This window comes from Rattus norvegicus, chromosome 13 (genome assembly GCF_021556685.1).
Source record: "Rattus norvegicus strain SHRSP/BbbUtx chromosome 13, alternate assembly SHRSP_T2T, whole genome shotgun sequence".
Classification (NCBI taxonomy): domain Eukaryota; kingdom Metazoa; phylum Chordata; class Mammalia; order Rodentia; family Muridae; genus Rattus; species Rattus norvegicus.
In genome coordinates, this window is record NC_141546.1 from 40,267,764 (window position 1) to 40,295,179 (window position 27,416).

The following is a 27,416-nucleotide window of genomic DNA, read 5'->3' on the forward strand; positions in this document are numbered from 1 at the left end:
CTCATACCACAACCAAAGATGTACAGCAAGAACTATGGAGGGTGCTAATTGCTAGTGAACTCACAGGCTGGATTATATTCAACGAGTATTTTTATACTTTTCAGGATCACCTGCCTAGGGATGGTTCTGCTCACAGTGGGCTGGGCCCTTCTAGATTAATTAACAATCAAGACAACTCTTTATAGGCATGTGCACAGACCAATCATATCTATATAATTTCTCAATTGAGAGTTCTCCTCTCAGGTGACCACTGGCTCAGGTGACCACTGTTGAGTGGACAGTAAAGTTGACCAGGACTGCGTGCTTATATTTTAATGATAATACCACCATATTCACCTCATGGCACCATAGATAACTTGTAAGCCAAGTTACAGTCTTGGAAATGTCTATAGACTGAGTCCCAGCCTGAATTCCTCCAATTTTCCTGGAGTTACTGAAAAGAACAACTCTCAGGGGTTTGGATATCACATGTACTTTTGAAGGTCACAGATGGAAAATTTAGTTTAATGTTTAATTTTGAGTGTGTGGGAGAGAGAGAGAGAGAGAGAGAGAGAGAGAGAGAGAGAGAGAGAGAGAGATCGAGATCACCAACTTGCACCTAAATAGAACTTAAAATGCAAACACTGCATTTTATTTAGTATAATTCAGATAACATCTGGCCACTTATGAGGCAAAATTCTAGAGAAAGATGGTGAGACTCAATAGTCTGAGGAGTTTTCCAGAAGAAATTCAGCTCCTAATACTGTCCTGGTGTGTTTTTTGACATTCAAACTATTATTTTTATCCCCCAGCCCCTGGAAATGTCAGGAAGTCCTCAGGTGAGGTGTCTCTTTGTCATGGAGTGGGAAGTAGATCCTGTCAAGCCACTCACAGCCTCAGTGGGAGCCAAGAGGCAGAAACAGCTCCAAAGGGGCCAGGTGACTCATCCTTGGTAAGAGGGAAGGAGATTTATAGAAATTATCAAAAACATTAATAGACTCCTAAAACCAATTAGAGACATCAGAATATGGAAGAGTTATTTAAAAAGTTCATCTGAAACCTGAATAAACAATTTTTTTCATATCAAAAAAAATTCAGGCTATTTAAAGAGAAATAACCTGGCAAATTGGAGTTCCAAGACAATTGGCTCTCCCAGAGACCTTCTATCGTTCTCCATAAGAAATGGCCAACTGCATTTACCCAGTGGTCATCTTAGTGTCAAGTAAACTTGGGTACTTTCAGCTGATGATGTGAGCTGGGTCTGAGATTCAAGTCTGGGACTCAGAGGTAGAGTGGTTGCTGTTAATCTAGATAGATATGGGTGTCTTTTCCTTGCATGTAAAATCAGTGTGAGTTGGGGGTGAGAGAGGACTCTCAGCTCTAAGATACAATGACCTCAAATCCCTGCTATGTTTTCTAATGTTTCCACAAGGCCTCTAAGTCCATTTCCTCTCTACATGGTGATTGACCCTCATCTACTGCACCTGAACTTGTCCTTAGAAAAACACAGGTCTGGGAAGACAACTCAGACAGGAAAGTGTTTGCCTTGCAAGCAGCAGGATCTGAGTTTGATCCCCAGAACCTGCATACACATAACAGGTTGACTGCAATCCCAGTATTGGAGAAGCAGAGATGAGCAGCCCAAGGACTCTTTATCTTGAAAACTAGACAAGCTCCTGGTCAGTAAGAGGCACTATCCATAAACCAAAACAAATGTGTGATATGTGATGAATGACAGCCAAGATTCTCCTCTGGCCTCCCTACAATAAACTGGTAACATAGTCCACATAAACAGGACAAAACAAAAGAATCTCATAAATATCACCTGTTTATATCTTTGCCACTACAGGAAATAAGAGATTATCCTAGCCGCTTTGAGTCACCTGAGAGATGTGTGACCATGTTACAGAGCATAGCAGAAATGAGCCCAGGCCTCCTGCCTGACTCCCACATGGACGGATGGCGCTCAGTTGTCCATCTCTCTCTCAACCCAAACCCCAGAAGGCACTGTGAGCCACAGACTTTCCCAGATACTGGTGGAAGAATCAGAATTCTTAGGACAGCCTGGAAACTCAGCTCTGTGTAGAAGTCCAGAGCTGTTTGAACAGAGGGCTTGAGTATGATGCCAAGCCCTGGAATCTCTTTGTCTATAACCTCTGCCTTTCCAGGGCCTTCTGGTATAACAAGAAAAATGTCTTCATTTGGTTAACTTTAATGTTGGCTTACCAGTTAGGTCTCTCAAAAGGAGGTCAGGCCTGAAGTTAAGTTGGGAGGCAACTCTAATTAAGGCAAATTTAGAATTTTATCGTTTTGTTTGTGTGTATCTATTTTGTATCTATGATTTCCTCTTACTAACTCATTTTACAGTACTGTCCATTAGAACCTTCCCACAGCTGAGTTTTCTCTCAAGGATATGCTTCCCATGATCAATCATTCTACTACATCTCGCTCATTCTGTCTGGAATGGTTGTATGGGACCAGGCATACACCATCATTTTCCTGAGTGACGCCATGATATGTGTACACTTTGTACACTGACTCTGGAGCAGGAAACTCACTACCAAGGCATGTACTGGGGATGGCTGGGATGATGTCTCCATAGCTCTCATACCTTTGGTAATGCTACACACCTATAAGTTGGTCAATTGGAAATTAGGTTGTTGTCTCTGGAGTTATCAAATCAACTCACAGTTTCCTGCTTCCTTCACCAGAATAATCCATAATCCTTATTGCCTCCATAATCAGGCTGCTATCTCTCATCAGAGTACCCATAGTCCTCTGTTTCCTTGTCCTACAATGGCCATTTTCCTCTGTCATTTGCCATCAGAGTACCCATGATCCTTGGCTTTCTCTTATCAGAATACCTATGATTATCTGCTTCCTCTGAGTTCCCATAGCACCAAAGGTACTTTCCTTTATTTAAAGTTTACTGTCTTCCAGGAACCAATTATACTTCTTCCTTCCCTAGAAGCTCAATGTCTCCTATACAAAAGGGACTGGACTGGATACTCTGAGAGAAATACTGCTATCAGGGAAATGAAGATAATACCTGATTGTAGCCATCTTCAGTTAGCAAGAAAGCAACATGCAAAGTTGAACTGTCCTGCTGCCCTGCTAAAGCTGTGGGAATTATGAAAATCCCTATGCTCAGGCCACACCCAAGCTAATTAGTTCAGAGTCCCTGGAGTATGAGCAGGGCATGCATAATGTGATTGTGTGCATGTCCATGCATGCATGAATGTGCATATGTATTTGTGTGTGTGTGTGTGTGGTGGGGGTTGCGCATGCACGTGCACGCATGTGTGTGATATATTTATGTGTGCAAGTGTGTGGCCTGGAACTTGTTGTCAAATAGGCTTCATGGCTGGCCATGGATCTGCCCCCACACTGTTGGGTTTACAAGCATGTGGCGGCGCCACACAGGTTCAGAGAACCAAACTCAAGTAGGTCCTCACGCTTGCGCGTAAGGCACTTAGCCCACCAGACCATCTACCCCCTCAAGATGGGTAATGTTGGAAGCTGTACAGGTGACTGCCAGACATGGCTGAGTTTGAGTAATATGGGTACAGAATACAATTAGTACTATCCCCACCAAAGTATGGAATCTAGCCCACAGCCGCCTGACTTACTGTACAACACTCGGAAAGCCAACTGCCTGTGCAAAATGAAGCTTCCTCCATGATGAGGTAAACTTAACTTCCTGCTCTGGCTATTGGAAAAGGCTAACATGTGGATCAAATGACTGCAAAGGAGATATTAATTATTTCTGTGCCTGTACTCACTATCATTCCCTGGAGGTAATGTTGAGATGCTCAGAAGGAAAGAAGTGCTAAAAATACACAAAGAAGAAAAATGCAATAACAGAAGGCTTGGAAAGAAAATCAAATACAGTGACCCAAGAGAAATACAGCCTAATTTATATCTTGAGGGCATGTTTACAAATTATTTTGTAAATGCAATAAAATAGATTGTAGAGTATTTGCAAAGGAGCTGTTCTCAGATCATCACTTGTAATTACAGCAGAAACTTCCTCATTCAGACTAAGGCATCAACTTCGCCTTAGCAGGCAGACAAAGGGATTGCTGTGCTAATTCATTCGTTAATCAATTAATTTGGTACACAACAAAATGGATTAGAAGTGAGTTATCAAATCTACCAAAAGAGGACACATTTGGGTGGCAATCTCATCCGACAACAAAATCAAGCAGAAAGAATCTTGGCCATTCATTTATGCAGGGACGGCAACAAAAGCCATGGTGAGACATGATTTTTAGTGGGTTTAAGGGGCCATGAACTTGGTTTATTAGTAGGTGCCCTTCACAGGACTACTGTGGTTATCCATGGAACATCCTAAATGTTCCCTGAGTTCTCTGGTATCTGATTGTTTTCTGCTCATATTAACTTCCACGAGTTCTGTGCAAAAGGAATCACACAGTGTTATTCACATTTAAGCGAGGCTGCTGGCTGATAGAGATGGAGGACAGGGAGACTACAATGCTTACCAGACTTCTTCAGTATCTCCACTTTTTAAGAGTTGACTACGTTCAGGGACATGTTAGCACAACCCGCATACTCCAAAAGCAGCAAAGGTAAGGCAAGTCTTAGCTGGTTGCGAATCATTTATCATCTCCTCCCCCAGTCAATCTCAATGCTATTAGAGGCAGTAAAAAGCTGGTCACTTTGCATCTGGTCAGAGGATGCTGCCGTTTATCTCACCTTTTCCATTTTACCCAGATCAAGAATGATTCCACCCACAATGAAGGTGAGTTTTCCCATAGGCATGCATAGAGACCTACCTATCAAATGTGTCTAGACCATGTTAGATTAAACAATTAACTCTAACTACCACAGAGGAAGGAAAAGATCTTGGGTGTGTGACTAGTTTGGACTTCCTTTGAGATCTTTCCTTGGGCTCTCAACATAAGGATCAGCTGGTTACAAACCATCTCCTGGGGTGTATCAGCTACTTTTCAGTTGCTTAGAACACCATGACAATACCCTCTGTTTCAGAGGGGATACTGTCCATAGTGACAGGGAAAACATGGTGGCAGGAGCGTGAGTCTGGCCTTGAAGTCAGAAAGCAGAGTGATCACAGTTACTCTTCACATGGGAAACTTCACACAAAAGGAACAAGAAGTGGGGATAGACTATAAAACATCAAAGCCCATCCCAATGACGTACTTCCTTTCGCACGGCTTTACCTCTGAATGGTTCTTTAATGGTGCCACTAACGAGGAAGCAAGTGTTCAGATTATACAGTCTTTCTTGGAGCATATCCCTTTGTTTGCAACATTTCACTCTGTCCAGCCTCATAGATTCAGCAACTACCGTAGATTTGGCCTCTCTGACGAGCCAGTCATTGTCTGGCTCTCCAAATCAAATAAATAACCGTCTAATACACAACAATCTGATCAGTTTTGTCCCGTTAGTGAACTCTAGCTACACCCAGATTGTCACCGAGGAACTGAACAAGTCTCAATGATTCCCACACATTAAATCAATTGGGAAACAAAACTATCAAAGACATGAGTAGCCCAGGTTACTTGCTGAGGAATTACAGGAGCATATTATATGTTTAGACCAGACTAGATGAGAATCCTATCACAGCCTAAGGCCTTTGGTTGCTATTGAGTCCCAAGGAAGGCATTTTTGAATAGATGGTCACCTTATGCAAGGTTACAACGGGCTGAGCAATACCTAGGCCCAAGCTGTGAAACTCATGAAGCCCATGACACTGCTCAAGACGTGGCTGTCATTCAGTTAACACATTGATCTTGCAAGGGCTTCAGTAAGTTAACAAACCTCTGTTAAGGTTCCATTCCTCTTGCCTTTCTCCCAGAACATTCTCCTCTTATGATTATAGTCACTCTGCAAACAAAACGAATAAGGAGGGCTACTTTAGCCTTTTCCACTCCCTTATGATTTCCTCATTCTAAAAGAGTGAACCCCTCTACGAGACTGCTTCTACCTTCATGAATCAGCAGTAAGTCAAGTCCTAAAACTTAAGCCCAGTGTGTTAGCCTGGGGTGAGTTAAGAAGGTAGGTCAAAGTTCAAGCATGGATACTACGATTTGGCTCTGTTCAAACTCATTTGTCTCCCAAAAGGAAGATAGAACTGATAAGCCCATTTAACAATCTCAAGCATCTCAATTTACCCAAGCTACACACTTACCAAAGAGAGCACCATCTTTTAGATTTTTGTACCTGGCCCTTGCTGACCTATATGATATCTGAGTATAGTAGAAGTCTAGCCTTGTGCTAAAGTGAGCTGGGAATGCATCTCTCCAGGGCAGCATTCATTTATAGGTTATATCTGTTTCAGAGGGGAAACCCTGTTCTACTTTAACTCAATGAGAATTCAGTTCAAGGTTTAAAATACCCACTAGTAAAAGTCTCCGGGTCAGACTATCAGGTTTAGGAGGAAATTAAGAATGAGGAAATAGAATCAGAACTCAGAAGAACAGTGAAATTCTTGAGAATGAGGTAGGTTGTAATGCTCTTGGGGAACTCCTCAGTTTGTTTCAAAGATTAGTGCCAGCATTGTGTAGTGTGCTTGTAGGCTGCAGAGGTAGAGTTGGCTTGGTCCCTTAGGCTTACTGGGTGAGCCAGTCTAGTTTAATGAGAACGTTGTAGCCCACGAGGAAATGTTGTTTCACAAAAGCTGGTGGCACCCAGTAGAAGTCTCAGCAGATACAAACACTTGATCCTTAAAACCTGAGTTTGATCTAGGGGACACCCTCGCTCCACAGTCAAAGGAAAACAGCTACTCCTGCCAGTTGTCCTCTGACCACCAGATATGCTCACCCTGCCAAATAAAAAGGTAGGGATGACACTGGATGTTACTCTCTGGCCTCCACAAGCACAGGCACACATATCTGCGGTGACCTGTGCACACATACAAACACATATGCACATACCAGCATTTGTGCACGCACACACATCAGCATGACTTTGGGATTATGAGTTCAAAAAAAAAATCACTAGTTATTGTAGCAAGAAGAAATTACTCCTAAAATGAGACTGTTTTAGAAAATTCTAGAATTCTGAGAAGTAATTACTTTAGGTACAAAATCATAAAACTCATCTTGTATAGTCATCAAAAGGCAAATGAACGCCCACCCTCAACAAAGGGCAGTGTGTTTTTCTATTGTGAATCAAAGCACATACTTTGATCTGACCTTCTGTGAATAAAGGACACTGCTTAGAACCAAGCAAAAGAGGAACTAAAAAAATTGCTCCCTCAAGGGATCATTTCAGTCCTTTAAAACTTAACACATAATAAAAACACTCCATTTAGCACCTTCTCCACTCCAGCAGCAATTCGGAGTTCAGAGAGATTCTAAGAAAAGGGCAAATCTCTCAGCGCAGAATCAAGAGTCTTCCTAAGTTTATAGGCCTCAGACATAAATAACAGCACTCACTAAAAATATTTCATATCCCAATTATTTATCATTTTATAAATAACTGTGCCAAGACTTCTCTACTCTCTCTACAAACAGCAGAACTTTAGATCCCATTTTTTTCCCCCTTAGCTTGTACATGTGTACTGGATGAATTTACTGCTCATCAATGTTTTATATCTTTTCTTCAGGTTAAAATAAAAATGGTAAAAGTGGGCCAACAGGATGGCTTAGTGGATAAAGATACCAGATGACTAGTGTGCGCTGGATCCCCAGGACCCACATCACGGAAGGAGACAGCAGGCTCGTGTACACTGTCCTCTGGCCTCTATAGGTGTGCAATAGTACCTGATTCCTTCTCCACCCCCAACTGCACAGAAAAAGGAGATAGGTAAATAAATGTAATAGCAATTTAAATGGCACGGAAAAAGAGGAAACCCTTTGTAAATAGCTCATATGATTCACAGTGGCGTCTCTTCTCTTGGCTATGTGACTGCCAGGGTGTATACCAAAACAAGTAAATGTAGGAACCACTCAGTATTGAAGAATGCATGCTGTGTGTGTGTGTGTGTGTGTGTGTGTGTGTGTGTGTGTGTGTGTGTGTGTGTGTGTGTGCTTACGTGCTTAAGAAGGCTAGGGATTGTGGGGAGAACTCCGCTCCAAACTTTAACTTCATTGTCTCCCACAATAGGAAGGGAAACTTGTGATTGTAATGGGGCAGTATTCAAGCATCTCCCTGGTTCCCAGCCAAACCACTGTGGACCATAGAAAGTACTAGATTGTTCTGTCACAGAAGACATCAAAACCAAGCATTAAAACCATGATCATGGTTTTAATTCAGTCGATTCAGGGCTGTGGCCACTGAGTTGACTCCACGGCTAGTTCTTTAAGTGATATCAAGATTCAGACAAGGCTGTGAAGAGCCAGAAAGCAAGACCTTTCTAACTTACAAATCACACACTTTAATTTTTGCTGTGCTGCCTTGTTTGTGAAAAAGAAAAGAGTATCATGGTAACAGTTTGTAAAAAAATGTACATTTTATGCCCTGAATATGGTTATTAAAGATGCTTTCAAAGAAAGCCGTTTCTTCTTTCTTTTAATGTTAAGGAACATATTTTTTTTAATTCTGACTTTTCTGTGTGGGGTACTAACAGTTTTGGTTTTGTATCTCTGAGTAAACTTAAATCATGATGGTAAAAGGAAAACAAAGTTTGAGATAACAAATTTCCCATTGTTTTCGGTAAGAGTTATAACTATAAGCGACATGGATTAAGCACAGTTGTTCAAAGGCTGCATCCAAAGCCCCTCAGGTCCACCCCAGTAACGCATATACAGGAGACAGTGGTGCATACTTGTAATCTTAGCACCGAGGAGTAGAGGCAGGATGATCAGAAGGCCATCCTGGCCTACAGAATGAGTTTTAGTCCATTGGAAAGGCATTTATAACTAACGTGTCAAAAATTAACAATTTTCCCAGGCTGGTCTTAAGCAGCAGTGTTGCAGTCCCAGACATTGCTGTGAACATTCAGTGTAAAACAGACAAGATTAGCATGTATATCTGAGGCTGGGAGATGCTTCATCAGATCCAATCCCTAGAACCCGTGTAAAAAGCAGGATGTGGTCATGCCCATCTATATTCCCCATGCTCTTGGGGAATAGACAAGGCAGAGATGGGAGAATGATCAGCAAGCTCACGGGCTAGCTAGCTTGGAACAGAGGGCAGTGACAGAGTGGGAGACATCGTAGCTCAGAGCATATTGAAAGGAGAGAACTGACTCAATTTGTCCTCTGATCTCCATGCATGTGCTATGATATGTCTGTTCTTATACTCCCACACGGAAAGATTAATTAATATTAAACACTTATCTTTGAGATGAACGCATCTTAGGATAACCAGGAACGGGGCATTACTCCATAATTAATCATACCTTGTAATTATTTTGAAGAATTACTTAAGGATGAACAAAGTAATTTAAATGTTGAACCAAGTGGCATAGAGTGGAAATTTTTTTCTATAAAATACAGAAGGGGTAAATATGGTCACCTGCATAATATGTGTATACCAAAATGTCACTGTGATGCCTAGTAGTTTGCACAATTAATGTAAACTAATAAAAGTTATCCAAGGGCAATCCATGAGAATTCTAAGCTGATTTAGACGTGGATGGAGGACGAGGTGCCTTCATGAAGCCCATGTTTGGAAGCGATGGTCCTAGGCTCAGATTATAGGGCTATCCAAGAGGAGAAAATGGAACAACCAAGTAAGCCAAACTCCAACAGTGTGATCCCTCTTCTAGTCCTTGTGAATGATCAGAGTTCTATAAATTCTCTACTGCGACGACCATTTAATTTGTTGAACTCAATCTCTACTCTACTTTTATGGCTACCTGTTATGCCAACTAAAAGGACCTCTGTTCAATTCTTAGCACCCAGCTTGATGAAAAGTCAAGCAAATGCCAGGTGCTTGTAATCCCAGTATAGCAGAGGAAGAGACAGGCAGGTCCCTGGGACTTACAGGTCAGCCACCCTACCCTACTTTGCAAGTTCCAGGCCCGGGAAGACCTTGTTTCCAAAAGGTAATCAGCACCAGGGGAACAACATCAAAACTGACCTCTGTCCCCCATTTTATTACACATAGATCTACATGTATACCCCCACATAAATATACATGCACGCATAGACAAAAGAAACAGAAACAAGAACTCTCTCCCTGTGTTGACTTCTAAGTGTGCAAACAGAATAGAATTCTCAAGAAGGCATTTGACATTTTATTCTTGTGTCATTTTAACAACATTATAGCCCGCTGAGGACATTTATATTTGGAACTCCCCAATTTAGTTCCAAACTCTTTCTAAAGCATGAAAAATGAGGAGCACAGAGACTTTCTGTGTGAGGTCCAAAGTCTTGTTCCTCGTCCCATTTGGCTGTCACATTTTTAATGAATTAACTTATGTGATTCAATTCACATTCCTTTTTTTTTTTTAAAGGAAGTTGAAGCACGAGGGAGTACAGCAGCTAAAACAGAGAAGCATTCAGGCAGCTGGGGACACAGGGGCCCGTGAAAAGCCAATTCATCACAAGTGCTATGAGTATTCAAGTACATCCAGGCTGCCTGTGGGTACGCATCATGGTAGAAAGAGAGGCAATGTGTCTGCCTCCTAACTGTTGTTCTGTTTCTCTGTGTTTTTTATAACCCATATATGATCGTAAAGCCCACAAGCACAATGAACAAAATACCCACTTCTGTGTACCCTGAATTCAAATTAATAACTCCTTTCTCTCTAGGAACTAACAGACTGAGGTATAGAGAGGAAAGAGTTCTGAAAATGTACTTTTATTAGTGATCTATGAAGGAGAACAAATGACACCATTTTGGGTTGATAGAACTCTTCATTTTGGTGTATATGTACATGTTCGTGTATGCATTTGCATGTCTATGCATGGGACGGCCATAGGTCAACCTCAATCATTCTCTATCATGCTTTCTGAGTCAGAGTCTCAGTTTTAATTGGAAAACTCAATGATCACCCTATGCTGTTCATCTAGTGAGTCCCAGCCATTCTCTTGTCAGTCACTATGATCTTCGAGACTCCACAGGCCTACTCTGTTCCTCACACATGCAGCTCCTCAGCCTGGAATGGCCTATCCTCCATTCTCTAATGTTCAGGTTTTCCTACTGTTCAGGTTTCCAGCTCTAGTTCCTACAAACGCTCTTCAAGTAAGCCTATATCATATACCTCAAGCAGGTCAACAGACCGCTTCCACCTCCACAAAACAGGACAACATGATGCCTGTCCAACCCTCCAGGCACATCTAGAACCTACTGTTACAAGGTGGCATTTTAGGAAACATTGGGATAAATAAACATGTTTAAGATACCTCAAAATAAAGGTGCCTTCATGAATCCCAGGAAGAAAATCAAACCAAACACATTGGTATCCAGCCAAGACACAGAAACATGGTGTACCTGGTAGGCTGTGATCTTAGCAGGTTCTTCCTTTTTCTGCTCTGGAGATCCTTGGCTCTGCAACAGACTTCGGACAGTTTCTTCCATTCTAAAAAACAGAAACATGAAGACATTCTTCAAGATGGTTTCCCACTAACATGGGGCTGTCAGTCATTTTCTTGGGGCATACTTCCCAAGCTTAGATGAGTCAGTGTCTTTCCTCTCTCCTTTATTCCCTAAGCTAAGGATTTGAGGAATGGGGAATAGAGTTTGGAGGTAAAATAGCTGCTTAAGATATACAAAGCTTTGGGTTTAATTGAGAGAGAGAGAGAGAGAGAGAGAGAGAGAGAGAGAGAGAGAGAGAGAAGAGAAGAGAAGAGAAGAGAAGAGAAGAGAAGAGAAGAGAAGAGAAGAGAAGAGAAGAGAAGAGAAGAGAAGAGAGGAGAGGAGAGAGGTGGGCACACAGAGGGATGGATGGATGGAGAGAGGGGAAGGAAAGGAAGGAAGATGAAATGGGGTAGAGAGGGAGGGGAGCCATATGGAGGAAAGGAAGGGGGAGGAAAGGAAAGAACATAGGCAAGAAGGGAGAGAGAGAGTAAGCAAAGGAGAAAGGGACAATGGGAAATGTGGGAACATCATTACAGTCATTCTGTTCTTGGCTTGGGTATCTGCACTCACATGTATACATCTCCTTAGCCTCTCTCTTCCCTTATAACCTGTCCTTCTGAATTCACTACAATATCCCAAACTCAATCTCCATTTGATCAATTTGCCAAGTTAACAGATCTTGTATGACAAAACTATTCCTGGGGAGATGCAAGACTCATGTCTACTTACCCCAGATAGGAAACCTATAACAGACCAAAGTATGGAAACCACCGAAGTCCAACTTGGTGAACTGATGAATTTTATTGGAGTTACATATAGGATCAGAAAGGATGCACAGACAGCTGCATGACCAAAGCCTACCCCAGCATGTTGACAGCTCACAAAACTGGGAACCTGGAGCACACTTCACAGCCTACAGGCAGTTCAGCAGGTTGAAAGAGTGTCCTATTCAGGTACCTCGCTTGCTCTAAACCTCTTCCCAGCATTGGGCTGGTTTCTGCATTTTCCAGGCAGCTGATCTAGTCTGAGAGTCTTTGTAGCTTTGTTTGGCTTGGGAGGTCTTTGCAGCTTGGCTTCACTTAGCTGGAGGGGGGTTCTCAGCCTTTTATTGCTTATGCTGGCAGGGAAGGAACTGGTTAATCTGGTCAGTTTTAGGAACTTCCTGAAACTATTTTTGAGTCCTTTACCTTCCTGCTTAAGGAGTAACCCTTCAGTTACAGAATTTAAATTGTTTCACAACCTTGCCAACTCAGTGGAGATCTTCAGCTGTATCTTTCAGAGTGATTCACAAGTATTTCTACAGCTTATGCTGTAACATGTTCTATGTCCTGAGACTTCTTGTCTTTAAATACCTATGTCCAAAGACTTCCGTGATGTTAACTTCAAGTAGTAACTTGGTAGGATCTAGAGCCATCTTGGAAAAGAAATGTCTATATATGTGTGAGAGAGAATTTATAGACTAGGAAAACTGAGATGAGAGCCACTCTGAATTGGATTGATACCTACCGCCTTTTCTCCTATGATGGTTTGTATCTTCAAACTGTGAGCCCAGAAAAGCCTTCCTTAGATTATGTTCATCAGGTGTTTTGGTGTAGCACAGAGACAGGTAACTAATACAACCTCCATGATCCCCAAAGTGACACTTCCTTCCCCATGGGACACTAACTTACGTTGTTGCTAAATGCTGTTTTGTGAGTCCCCTTTATGAAGGACAGACACCTCATCTACTTTCCAGATCTGCATCATGATCCACTCAAGATGTTTCCTCATGCATAACCAGTTTCTCTGAAATCATATACCCTATATCATTCACTTTGTCCCTTAAAAACCTCTCCCTTTAACACACAAATATTTCACACATGCATGTCCTGTCTCCTAGAGTCCATAACTTGTGTTATGTGGCTATGCCTCATATTTCTCATGCTCACATTCGTTTATAAATAAAGTTGCTAGTCAGTGGACAGTTCATATCTGTCAGTTCATTTTCTAAAGAATAGCATACTAACAATGGTTCAGGAGTAGTCCATGTGTATTTCAACTCTGCAGATATGACGCTGACCTTGGGCCCCTCCTTCAGTGTTCAACCAAGTTCTACCAAGAAAGATGCCTGAGCATCAATGTTTATTGATGAAATATGACAGCTAAACTAAGGGACTCAATTAAGTGTCCAATAGTAAAGGAAGAGGGAAGGACAATGGGGTCTATATACATGATGGAAAATTTTCAACCATTAAAAATAAAAAAAAATACAAAACAACAGTTACATAGTTTGCAAGGAAACATAAACAAGAGATAATCTTATTAAGTGAATTGAGGGAGACTCAGAAAGATAAGTATCTTATGTTTTCTATCTTTTGTAGTTCCTACACTTAATACAGATACATAAAACAGCTGGCATATAATGCACACATGTGTATACACATGTATGACAGAAAAATAGACATGATAAAGGAAACAAAATTAAAAGGCAGCGGGGAAAGGGAAGGCTGCTCCACCCCTATACTTTCAAGTCTTAAATTATTAATAGCTTAAAATTGAGCAGAGCTCATTGAAGAACTCTCTCATCTATTAATCATTTTAATGTACTTTAGGAATATCATTACATCTGCTTGGAAGATGAGAAAGCTGAGTTAGTGAAAGGTTAGATGGCTTACTTAAGGGGCTGTGGTTAGGTGGGGAACAGAGATGAGCAAGGTTCACTGACCTGAGCACAGCAGCCCCTTCTAACTGATCTGAGTACAGCAGCCCCTTCTTCTTGACTTCACTGACATGTAAAGAAAATATTCCAAGAATGCAACCTTCTACTAAGGACTTCTCTTCGAGAACAACTTTGCCATGCTGAGTCTATGGGTAACTATACTATATTTTATCAGTGAAGGACTTAAAGCCTACAGAAAGAACAAGAGAGAGAGAAAGAAAGAGAGAGACAGAGAGAGACAAAGACAGAGACAGAAACAGAGGGAGGAAGGGAGACAGAAGGCAGAATGAGCAAAGAAAGAAAGAAAGAAAGAAAGAAAGAGAGAAAGAAAGAAAGAAGGAAAGAAAGAAAGCAGAGAGGGGAGAAGGAAGAAAGAAAGGAGAAATGAACAGAAAGGGAGGGAAGACAGGAAGATGGCATAATGAGAGAAAAGGGAACCACTGGGTTCCCAGGCCTGTGAGGTAGACCTGATCAGCACTACCTGCCAAAGCTTCATTCTGTTTATACAGGAGAGATGTTCTTCCCATGGTGTTCATCAACTCTAACATAAATCATATAGTTGTGATATTGTTCTCAGACCTGCCTGACCCATGACTCAGTTTTCAAATATGTCCCATGTAAAGTCATTTCAGTGAACAATAATAGTCTATGTGACAATGGTCTGCTTAGATTTTCTCTTGACACTGAGGTGAGCAGCTGTGATGGCCTGGTTTGCATGGGATGACACTCATCTTAGAACTCATTTCTTGGAACGCACTTTACCATCCGCATAGAAGGTCAGTGTCACATTTCACTCCTTAGTTTACTTATTTGCACCCATGGGACGTAAATGCATCCCTGTAGTCTGAGCTTGGGAAGCAGGTTGGGGAGATGGGACGGTTGGGAGAGTGACTGTAATACAAGCCTGGGTACCAGAGTTTAATTACGAGAAACCACATTGAAAATTCCAGGTATGGTTCATGTCTGTGACCCCATATCTAGGCAACAAACACTGGAGTTTCCTAGGATCCACTGACCAGCCAGCCTAGCTGAACTGTGTACGCCGCGTGCAGAGAGAAAACTTGTTCCAAAAATGAAGAGGAAAGGAACAGAACTTGTGGTTGACTTATGGACTGCACACATATATGTACTTGAATACACATAGGAAACACACACACACACACACACACACACACACACACACACACACCATATAAAACAAAAATAAAACCATGTTGGTTTTTTCTTCTACTTACTTAAAACTGTCTCCGGATACCTTGCTGAGTTACTACTCCTATGTAATTAGAAGTTCTTTGCAGAAGTCACTAGATCAAGAAAAAAAAATGCCTATTCATCTCTCTCTTTATAGTTCTTTTTTTGGCTTTATACTTAAAAAAAATTAAAGGCAAAGAAAAAGGAGGGCCAGAAAAGAAATTGTTAAGACCATCTCGTACAACCCAGATGCCTTAGTAATACTGGGAATATTAATAATGTTACTGGGAATATTGATACTTGGAACAACTTGAGGGTTATTCAAAAGCAATCGCTTTTTAGAGCTGCAGCTCAGAATGGAAGCTTCATGGCACTCTGTAAACCACTGCTAAGAAAATCAAGTTAATATTTTTAAAATAACCTTTATGAGTGTGGTTATAGAGAAAAGCCTTTTGTATGTGATGGGAGCATTCTGTCATTTATTCCCTGATGGTACCTATTTAAAATTCTCATTTTCCAAATCTCTGTTTGCCTGGGAAAATAACAAGAGAAAGAAAAGAAATCACAGAGCATGAAGTGGCTTTACACCCTGTGACAGTTTCCTTTCCTTGCTTATTTGATGAGGAGGGTTCAGATTCCTAGTCCTCTCACAGCCCACCATCTGCTTCCCAAATGTGAGGAAAACAAGACAATTATTCCTACTAATCTAGCCTTGGACAGAGGTCTGAGTGTGTTCGCTTCCTTCTAAGGGGTTATGGGTAAGGTGTATCCTGACCTTAAGCAATCTCTCCTTATTCTCCCTACCTGATACTAAATTACTTCTAGCCTCAATCACTGGTCAGGAATCTTTTACAAATGAAAACTTGTAAGAAAAAACATGTACACTAACTGAGATGTAATTAGTTCTAACATAACTGAGCCTGGAGTCTTTATTATACTCTATTTATTTAGTATGCGTGTATGCATGCGTCATCTGATACTCTAGAAGCAGAGGACAGTGTGAGGCTGTCGGTTCTATCCTTCCACCATGTAGGTCCCAGGGCTGGAACTCAAATCTTGAGGGGCTCCAAACCCCAAGGAGATAGTTCATTGTCCTGACTCTGAAATATTAAGGGCTTTATTTACGAGCAGAAAATGACGTGAACGCTGAAGACCTTCACTCAATGAAACTCATATTAGAAACTGTGTCTCCAGACATAAGTGTAGGGGCTCTGCCTCTTCTTTTCCATTACAAAGTATTGAGGCTGGGACCGCACACTTCCTAGGTAAGCATTCTACCTTCGGGTAGATTACGGTTCCTCCACAATCAGGTTTCTGTGCTGATAGCTCCTATCATGTTATTTTTAATATATAGTTCTTGTTATAACCTGCAGCCCAAATAAATTCCAGTTGAAGTTTTTAAAACCAACTATCCAAGGAAATACATTTCTACCTCAAAGGGCATTCTCATTCCAACCAAATCCCACACAAATCATACAACTACACCTTAAGTTCTTCTCTGCCTAAGGACAGCCTCTCTTTGAGTTTTCCAGATGATTGGACACTCCCTATCTTATAATAAAAATATGAACATCCGAGGGCCGAGGACATGGCTCAGTTCATAAAGTGCTTGCCTTGAGAGCTTGAGGACCTGAGTTCAGTCTCCAACACTACGGGGCTTTGTTTGTTTGTCAGTTTGTTTATCCAATTGGGAAAGGCAGCAACTACCCATGACCACAGTGCTGACGAGGCTGACATACACACCCCTGGGCTCTCTGGCCAGTGTAGTGCACTATGTGAGCCACAGGCCAGTGAGAGGCTCTGATTCAGCAAACCAGGCAGATGGTGTCTGAGGAACAAGACCTCAAGTTTTCCTCTGGTTTCTGTACAGACATTAACACACACTCAGCTGCATGCACGTAGGTGTGCATGTGCTGATACACACACACACACACACACACACACACACACACACACACTGGTCTCTGGTTTCACAACGTCAGAGGATCTGACTCATTTTCAAACAATTTTTATTTTCTTCCTAGCCACCCCATGTGACTGTCATTACCGAGTAGGTCCTCAGTAATTGGCCAATAAGTGCTTTCGTGTGTAGCTAAATTCATGCCACAATCTCCCCCTCTCATTCTCCAGTCGTGCATTTTTGCTTTTCATAGACTTACACCATATGTGGATGTGTCACATCAGAGAGATGTTCCAGCTAAGGCTGGAAGGGCGTGGTCTTTAGCTGTGACACTTTGGGCTGAACTGCTGGGATCACTGTTCCTCAGTAAAACAAATCCAAGGCCTTGTTCTCTTGAGCACACTGACATCCGTGACTTTCAGCCCAGTTCATTAGTGTTGGCAGCCAGTGCCATTGTAAAGTGGTCAGGGCTCTTGATCTAGCTTTTAGCAGGAGAAGTCTTTTCCTGTTGACTCTGGCCAAGATATTATACCCCATCTCTCTGATACAGGGAGGAGAGAAACAGAACACCTAAGAAAAGACACATTTTGTTTGGCCTCCCATTCCCCTTGAACCTTCGTTTCCCCATTCTGCTATGATGACTTTCCTCAGCGACCCATCCTGCCCACTATCTTAACGTAAGTGCAAATCTTCCCCCAAGAATAAGCACAACCAAAATGCTGGCGGGGAAACCGCTGCTTCTGAACGGGCCTCAGCTGTGCACCAACTTATTCCTTAGAGGAGACAGGTTCCCTCCTTGGAGGAGAGTGCATTTAACCATGGAAACAGGAGCCATCCACTGGCTGGGTGTGACTTGGATGCTCCTATTTGAATCTCTGACCATCTGCCACCACCATAGTCATGGGGACCCTGAGAACAGAGAATTAAAAACCCCAACGAACCAGAAACTGGCTCTGCGGAGAGAGCTGGAGCTTTTTATCTTTTCCCTAGATGATATATACTTTTAATTCAGCATAAAATTTTGCAAGAATTTCCACTTGATTCTGCCTGGAAACTGTGGTGTTCTAATTCCCTCACAGGAATGCAGCAACATTTCCAAACAGATCGAAAGGTGCTGGCCCAGTTGGAATCACTGAATCTTATTCACTCTGGGGCCATCGCTCTGTGAGCAGAAAGCCACATAAATTTCTCCCTAGGCAGACTTGTGCGAATTCTGCATCGGGGAACTTGCCATGTGAAGGGGCTCCAGTTGAATGAGAAGACAGCTATGCATTCAGGGGCGAAACCGATTTTCCACATAGAGTGCAAAAGAGTCTCCTGAATGTTAACAAGTAAATCCCAAATGTTCCTACTCCCCGCAGCAGAATGCAAAACTACATTTATGGGTATGTGTGCTTGCAGAACTCCACTCATCCTGCAAGGGAGGGAAACAGAAAATACCATGTGGGCCAATGGATGTCATAAAGAAGTACAACCAAAGCAGCTCTCTGCTCCCAGACCCTGTGGGAAAGAGACCTCACCGCCTGGTCAGGTGGGCACTCCTAAGGCTGCAGAGTGGAAGAGACCACCAACACTGCCCACCCCTGCCCACATCCCTGGCCCAAGAGGAAACTGTATAAGGCCTCTGGGCTCCCGTGGGGGAGGGCCCAGGAGCGGCAGGACCCCTGCCTGAGACACCGCCGGAACCTGAAGGAAACAGACCGGATAAACAGTTCTCTGCACCCAAATCCCGTGGGAGGGAGAGCTAAACCCTCAGAGAGGCAGACACGCCTGGGAAACCTTAAGAGACTGCACTCTGCATACACATCTCGGCCATCTGGAACCCTGGTGCACTGAAGCTCCCGGAAGGGGCGGCACAGGTCTTCCTGGTTGCTGCCGCTGCAGAGAGCCCGTGGGCAGCACCCCGCGAGCAAACTTGAGCCTCGGGACCACAGGTAAGACCAACCTTTCTGCTGCAAGAAAGCTGCCTGGTGAACTCAAGGCAAAGTCCCACAGGAACAGCTGAAGACCTGTAGAGAGGAAAAACTACACGCCCGAAAGCAGAACACTCTGTCCCCATAACTGACTGAAAGAGAGGAAAACAGGTCTACAGCACTCCTGACACACAGGCTTATAGGACAGTCTAGCCACTGTCAGAAATAGCAGAACAAAGTAACACTAGAGATAATCTGATGGCGAGAGGCAAGCGCAGGAACCCAAGCAACAGAAACCAAGACTACATGGCATCATTGGAGCCCAATTCTCCTACCAAAACAAACATGGAATATCCAAACACACCAGAAAAGCAAGATCTAGTTTCAAAATCATATTTGATCATGATGCTGGAGGACTTCAAGAAAGACATGAAGAACTACCTTAGGGAAACACAGGAAAACATTAATAAACAAGTAGAAGCCTACAGAGAGGAATCGCAAAAATCCCTGAAAGAATTCCAGGAAAACACAATCAAACAGTTGAAGGAACTAAAAATGGAAATAGAAGCAATCAAGAAAGAACACATGGAAACAACCCTGGATATAGAAAACCAAAAGAAGAGACAAGGAGCTGTAGATACAAGCTTCAGAAACAGAATACAAGAGATGGAAGAGAGAATCTCAGGAGCAGAAGATTCCATAGAAATCATTGACTCAACAGTCAAAGATATGTAAAGCGGAATGTAAATGTAAATGTAAAGCGGAAAAAGCTACTGGTCCAAAACATACAGGAAATCCAGGACTCAATGAGAAGATCAAACCTAAGGATAATAGGTATAGAAGAGAGTGAAGACTCCCAGCTCAAAGGACCAGTAAATATCTTCAACAAAATCATAGAAGAAAACTTCCCTAACCTAAAAAAAGAGATACCCATAGGCATACAAGAAGCCTACAGAACTCCAAATAGATTGGACCAGAAAAGAAACACCTCCCGTCACATAATTGTCAAAACACCAAACGCACAAAATAAAGAAAGAATATTAAAAGCAGTAAGGGAAAAAGGTCAAGTAACATATAAAGGCAGACCTATCAGAATCACACCAGACTTTTCGCCAGAAACTATGAAGGCCAGAAGATCCTGGACTGATGTCATACAGACCCTAAGAGAACACAAATGCCAGCCCAGGTTACTGTATCCTGCAAAACTCTCAATTAACATAGATGGAGAAAACAAGATATTCCATGACAAAACCAAATTTACACAATATCTTTCTACAAATCCAGCACTACAAAGGATAATAAATGGTAAAGCCCAACATAAGGAGGCAAGCTATACCCTAGAAGAAGCAAGAAACTAATCGTCTTGGCAACAAAACAAAGAGAATGAAAGCACACAAACATAACCTCACATCCAAATATGAATATAACGGGAAGCAATAATCACTATTCCTTAATATCTCTCAACATCAATGGCCTCAACTCCCCAATAAAAAGACATAGATTAACAAACTGGATACGCAACGAGGACCCTGCATTCTGCTGCCTACAGGAAACACACCTCAGAGACAAAGACAGACATTACCTCAGAGTGAAAGGCTGGAAAACAATTTTCCAAGCAAATGGTCAGAAGAAGCAAGCTGGAGTAGCCATTCTAATATCAAATAAAATCAATTTTCAACTAAAAGTCATCAAAAAAGATAAGGAAGGACACTTCATATTCATCAAAGGAAAAATCCACCAAGATGAACTCTCAATCCTAAATATCTATGCCCCAAATACAAGGGCACCTACATATGCAAAAGAAACCTTACTAGAGCTCAAAACACACATTGCACCTCACACAATAATAGTGGGAGATTTCAACACCCCACTCTCATCAATGGACAGATCATGGAAACAGAAATTAAACAGAGATGTAGACAGACTAAGAGAAGTCATGAGCCAAATGGACTTAACGGATATTTATAGAACATTCTATCCTAAAGCAAAAGGATATACCTTCTTCTCAGCTCCTCATGGTACTTTCTCCAAAATTGACCATATAATTGGTCAAAAAACGGGCCTCAACAGGTACAGAAAGATAGAAATAATCCCATGCGTGCTATCGGACTACCACGGCCTAAAACTGGTCTTCAATAACAATCAAGGAAGAATGCCCACATATACTTGGAAATTGAACAATGCTCTACTCAATGATAACCTGGTCAAGGAAGAAATAAAGAAAGAAATTAAAAACTTTTTAGAATTTAATGAAAATGAAGGTACAACATACCCAAACTTATGGGACACAATGAAAGCTGTGCTAAGAGGAAAACTCATAGCGCTGAGTGCCTGCAGAAAGAAACAGGAAAGAGCATATGTCAGCAGCTTGACAGCACACCTAAAAGCTCTAGAACAAAAAGAAGCAAATACACCCAGGAGGAGTAGAAGGCAGGAAATAATCAAACTCAGAGCTGAAATCAACCAAGTAGAAACAAAAAGGACCATAGAAAGAATCAACAGAACCAAAAGTTGGCTCTTTGAGAAAATCAACAAGATAGATAAACCCTTAGCCAGACTAACGAGAGGACACTGAGAGTGCGTCCAAATTAACAAATTCAGAAATGAAAAGGGAGACATAACAACAGATTCAGAGGAAATTCAAAAAAATCATCAGATCTTACTATAAAAACCTATATTCAACAAAACTTGAAAATCTTCAGGAAATGGACAATTTCCTAGACAGATACCAGGTATCGAAGTTAAATCAGGAACAGATAAACCAGTTAAACAACCCCATAACTCCTAAGGAAATAGAAGCAGTCATTAAAGGTCTCCCAACCAAAAAGAGCCCAGGTCCAGACAGGTCTAGTGCAGCATTCTATCAAACCTTCAGAGAAGACCTCATACCAATATTATCCAAACTATTCCACAAAATTGAAACAGATGGAGCCCTACCGAATACCTTCTACGAAGCCACAATTACTCTTATACCTAAACCACACAAAGACACAACAAAGAAAGAGAACTTCAGACCAATTTCCCTTATGAATATCGACGCAAAAATACTCAACAAAATTCTGGCAAACCAAATCCAAGAGCACATCAAAACAATCATCCACCATGATCAAGTAGGCTTCATCCCAGGCATGCAGGGATGGTTTAATATACGGAAAACCATCAACGAGATCCATTATATAAAAAAACTGAAAGAACAAAACCACATGATCATTTCATTAGACGCTGAGAAAGCATTTGACAAAATTCAACACCCCTTCATGATAAAAGTCCTGGAAAGAATAGGAATTCAAGGCCCATACCTGAACATAGTAAAAGCCATATACAGCAAACCAGTTGCTAACATTAAACTAAATGGAGAGAAACTTGAAGCAATCCCACTACAATCAGGGACTAGACAAGGCTGCCCACTCTCTCCCTACTTATTCAATATAGTTCTTGAAGTTCTAGCCAGAGCAATCAGACAACAAAAGGAGGTCAAGGGGATACAGATCGGAAAAGAAGAAGTCAAAATATCACTATTTGCAGATGATATGATAGTATATGATAGTGATCCCAAAAGTTCCACCAGAGAACTACTAAAGCTGATAAACAACTTCAGCAAAGTGGCTGGGTATAAAATTAACTCAAATAAATCAGTTGCCTTCCTCTATACAAAAGAGAAACAAGCCGAGAAATAAATTAGGGAAACGACACCCTTCATAATAGACCCAAATAATATAAAGTACCTCGGTGTGACTTTAACAAAGCAAGTAAAAGATTTGTACAATAAGAACTTCAAGACACTGAAGAAGGAAATTGAAGAAGACCTCAGAAGATGGAAAGATCTCCCATGCTCATGGATTGGCGGGATTAATATAGTAAAAATGGCCATTTTACCAAAAGCGATCTACAGATTCAATGCAATCCCCATCAAAATACCAATCCAATTGTTCAAAGAGTTAGACAGAACAATTTGCAAATTCATCTGGAATAACAAAAAACCCAGGATAGCTAAAGCTATCCTCAACAATAAAAGGACTTCTGGGGGAATCACTATCCCTGAACTCAAGCAGTATTACAGAGCAATAGTGATAAAAACTGCATGGTATTGGTACAGAGCCAGACAGATAGACCAATGAAATAGAATTGAAGACCTAGAAATGAACCCACATACCTATGGTCACTTGATTTTTGACAAAGGAGCCAAAACCATCCAATGGAAAAAAGATAGCATTTTCAGCAAATGGTGCTGGTTCAACTGGAGGTCAACATGTAGAAGAATGCAGATTGATCCATGCTTATCACCCTGTACAAAGCTTAAGTCCAAGTGGATCAAGGACCTCCACATCAAACCAGATACACTCAAACTAATAGAAGAAAAACTAGGGAAGCATCTGGAACACATGGGCACTGGAAAAAATTTCCTGAACAAAACACCAATGGCTTACGCTCTAAGATCAAGAATCGACAAATGGGATCTCATAAAACTGCAAAGCTTCTGTAAGGCAAAGGACACTGTGGTTAGGACAAAACGGCAACCAACAGATTGGGAAAAGATCTTTACCAATCCTACAACAGATAGAGGCCTTATATCCAAAATATACAAAGAACTCAAGAAGTTAGACCGCAGGGAAACAAATAACCCTATTAAAAAATGGGGCTCAGAGCTAAACAAAGAATTCACAGCTGAGGAATGCCGAATGGCTGAGAAACACCTAAAGAAATGTTCAACATCTTTAGTCATAAGGGAAATGCAAATCAAAACAACCCTGAGATTTCACCTCACACCAGTGAGAATGGCTAAGATCAAAAACTCAGGGGACAGCAGATGCTGGCGAGGATGTGGAGAAAGAGGAACACTCCTCCACTGTTGGTGGGATTGCAAACTGGTACAACCATTCTGGAAATCAGTCTGGAGGATCCTCAGAAAATTGGACATTGAACTGCCTGAGGATCCAGCTATACCTCTCTTGGGCATATACCCAAAAGATGCCCCACCATATAAAAAAGACACGTGCTCCACTATGTTCATTGCAGCCTTATTTATAATAGCCAGAAGCTGGAAAGAACCCAGATGCCCTTCAACAGAGGAATGGATACAGAAAATGTGGTAAATCTACACAATGGAATATTACTCAGCTATCAAAAACAACGAGTTTATGAAATTCGTAGGCAAATGGTTGGAACTGGAAAACATCATCCTGAGTGAGCTAACCCAATCACAGAAAGACATACATGGTATGCACTCATTGATAAGTGGCTATTAGCCCAAATGCTTGAATTACCCTAGATCCCTAGAACAAACGAAACTCAAGACCGATGATCAAAACGTGAATGCTTCACTCCTTCTTTAAAAGGGGAACAAGAATACCCTTGGCAGGGAAGAGAGAGGCAAAGATTAAAACAGAGACTGAAGGAACACCCATTCAGAGCCTGCCCCACATGTGGCCCATACATATACAGCCACCCAATTAGACAAGATGGATGAAGCAAAGAAGTGCAGATCGACAGGAGCCGGATGTAGATCGCTCCTGAGAGACACAGCCAGAATACAGCAAATACAGAGGTGAATACCAGCAGCAAACCACTGAACTGAGAATAGAACCCCCATTGAAGGAATCAGAGAAAGAACTGGGAGAGCTTGAAGGGGCTCGAGACCCCATATGTACAACAATGCCAAGCAACCAGAGCTTCCAGGGACTAAGCCACTACCTAAAGACTATACATGGACTGACCCTGGACTCTGACCTCATAGGTAGCAATGAATATCCTAGTAAGAGCACCAGTGGAAGGGGAAGCCCTGGGTCCTGCTAAGACTGAACCCCCAGTGAACTAGACTGGTGGGGGGAGGGCGGCAGTGGGGGGAGGGTTGGGAGGGGAACACCCATATGGAAGGGGAGGGGGGAGGGGGATGATTGCCCGGATACTGGGAAAGGGAATAACACTCGAAATGTATATAAGAAATACTCAAGTTAATAAAAAAAAAAGTAAAATAAATGAGCTTCTTGTATTCTTACAAAACACCATTTTAGCTTAAAATTAGTATATATTTGTGTGGTAGGAATTTGAGCAGTGAAGTGTATGCAAAGAAAATAAAATATAAAAACCATAAAAAAAAAAAGTACAACCACAAGCTGCCACTGTCTTGCTTAGATAATACAAATGCAAACAGTGGCCATGCCCCTTGCCCCCCCACCCTCCAGAAACACAAGATATCTTTACTTGGAACGAGCATTTAAAGGAATGTACTAATTACCAAGATAACCTTATAAGTACAGAGTGGGTAATGTTGGCTGGGGGAATGAGTTTGAGGATAAAACACTTGCCCTGTTATCTTGAGGACCTATATTTGAGAACCAAAGCCATGTAAAGCCAGGCATGGCAACACACAGGTGTGACCCAGTGCTTTTGTGGTGAGAAGGGGGGCAAGGTCAAGGGGATTCATGGAAGCCCATGGACCAGCTACTTTAGCATATACAGCAGCGAACCTCAAAGACACTTTGTCTAAAATAAGCTGGAAAGCAAGAACCAACACCCAAGGTCTTCTTGCTCCACCCACACGCCATGGCATGCACACAAACACACTGAGATACACATACATGACACAAGCACGCATGAACACACACACATACACACACACACACACACTTCATACACCAAGATAAAATTAATGACATCAGCCCTCATATCCAGCCTTATAAACTTGTAAATATTTCCAAACCCATCCCTGTAATATATTTCATAGATCCTTTTTTAAAAAAAGCAATACCACAAATAAATCCAGCTTAAGTTTAAATATTTGGAGTTAAATGTTTGGAGTACAAGCTGGTAAAACATACCTTGAATGTCAAAAAATTACTATTTTACCAAACATATATTATTTGGATATGGACTTTAGATTGCTGAATTCTTAAGATGACTCAACTTTGAAGACACCACACAAATCAATAGTCTCCATATTTATGTTTATTGGCCATCGGTAACAGGAAAGGCTGTTTCTAATGTGGTGAGAGGTTTCATGGGAGATTCTAGAAAATGGATGTAGCAACTCAGGACCTTCCTTGTTTTTCCCTTTTCTTAAAATGAGAAGTTTACAATTTGATTCATCTCATAAAACACAAAAGAGAATGTAGAGTAGATTTCTCTGCTCAGTGTGCACTGGGCCTTCACAGGTCTGCAGTCAGAGGGAGAATTCAGTGTGAAATCAGGTGAACCTATTTCCTCCTAGGAAGTCTGGTTCTCTTCTGTTGTACTGGGCTCCTCACTGTATGTCATTGCCCTCACCATCCCCTACAACACTCTCTGTTTTGTTTTGCTTCAAAGTATGCCTGGGGCTTGGGGAGATAATAGCTAAGTCTATAGGGTGATTGTTTTGCAAACATAAGCACCAGGACTCGTGAAAATAGAAGTCAAGGGTTGTGGTGTTTTTGTGATGGCAGCACTGGGGAGTTGGAGAAGGAAAGATCCTTGGACTTGATGGACAAGCAGTCTAGACCATTTGGTGAGCTCCAGGCTAGTAAGAGATACTGTCTCAGATAGTGTCTAAGAGGAATGACACCAAGGTGAACACGCATGCACGCTTGCGCGCGCGCGCGCGCGCGCGCGCACACACACACACACACACACACACACACACACACACGATTTCTTTTTTTCTTTCCATTTTTCCTATTGAAGAATAGAGGTTTAGGTGCAAATTAATAGTCACTCTGGAGCTCAATGATATCCACCATACCCGTTAACCATGGCCACTGTTACCTGCTGTTAAGTTTTGGTGGATATTCAAGAGAAAGGCAACAACTGGCCATATTGGGAATGGAGTTACAGCATTACATTTTACGAGAAAGAAGGTATAACTATGGTGGAAAAGTTCTTTAAGAATTCAAAGATTTGGTCTATGCCAAATACCAACAAATTCTTCATGGCATCTACTGGTAATTCCTATGCTTCCTGCACTTGCGTCTGCAGACTAGCATCTGGGAAGGAAGCAGAGACTGTATACTACAACACATCTCAAGCACACTGTGTCACCAATGTCCCTCCAGCTTCAATACTTACACACATAGGGCACTAATGATTCAGATGCTGAGCTCAAAAGCTAAGACCTCAGATGTCATTTTCTGGCTATAACTCTGGATATACTCCTTCCTTTTTATGGGTATGACAAACTTCTTCTGTTTAATATTGCTGGTTAGCTTAATAGGATCCAGAATCATCCAGGAGACTAATCTCTGGGCATGTCTGTTAGAGTTTCCAGATTCAATAAATTGAGGCAAGAAAGCCCACCTCACTGGAGGAATCA

At 41.8% G+C, this 27,416-nt stretch overlaps 1 protein-coding gene across 6 annotated transcripts in view; it reads right to left on the reverse strand.

The window, feature by feature from the left end:
- Nckap5 (NCK-associated protein 5) overlaps positions 1-27,416 on the reverse strand; it is a 901,285-nt gene that overhangs the window by 338,684 nt on the left and 535,185 nt on the right. For all 6 annotated transcript variants that reach the window (XM_087581938.1, XM_087581942.1, XM_087581939.1 and 3 more), the window contains one exon: positions 11,347-11,434. In XM_087581938.1, the coding sequence (XP_087438064.1) occupies positions 11,347-11,434 (88 nt within the window). The remainder of the gene's footprint in view (positions 1-11,346; positions 11,435-27,416) is intronic.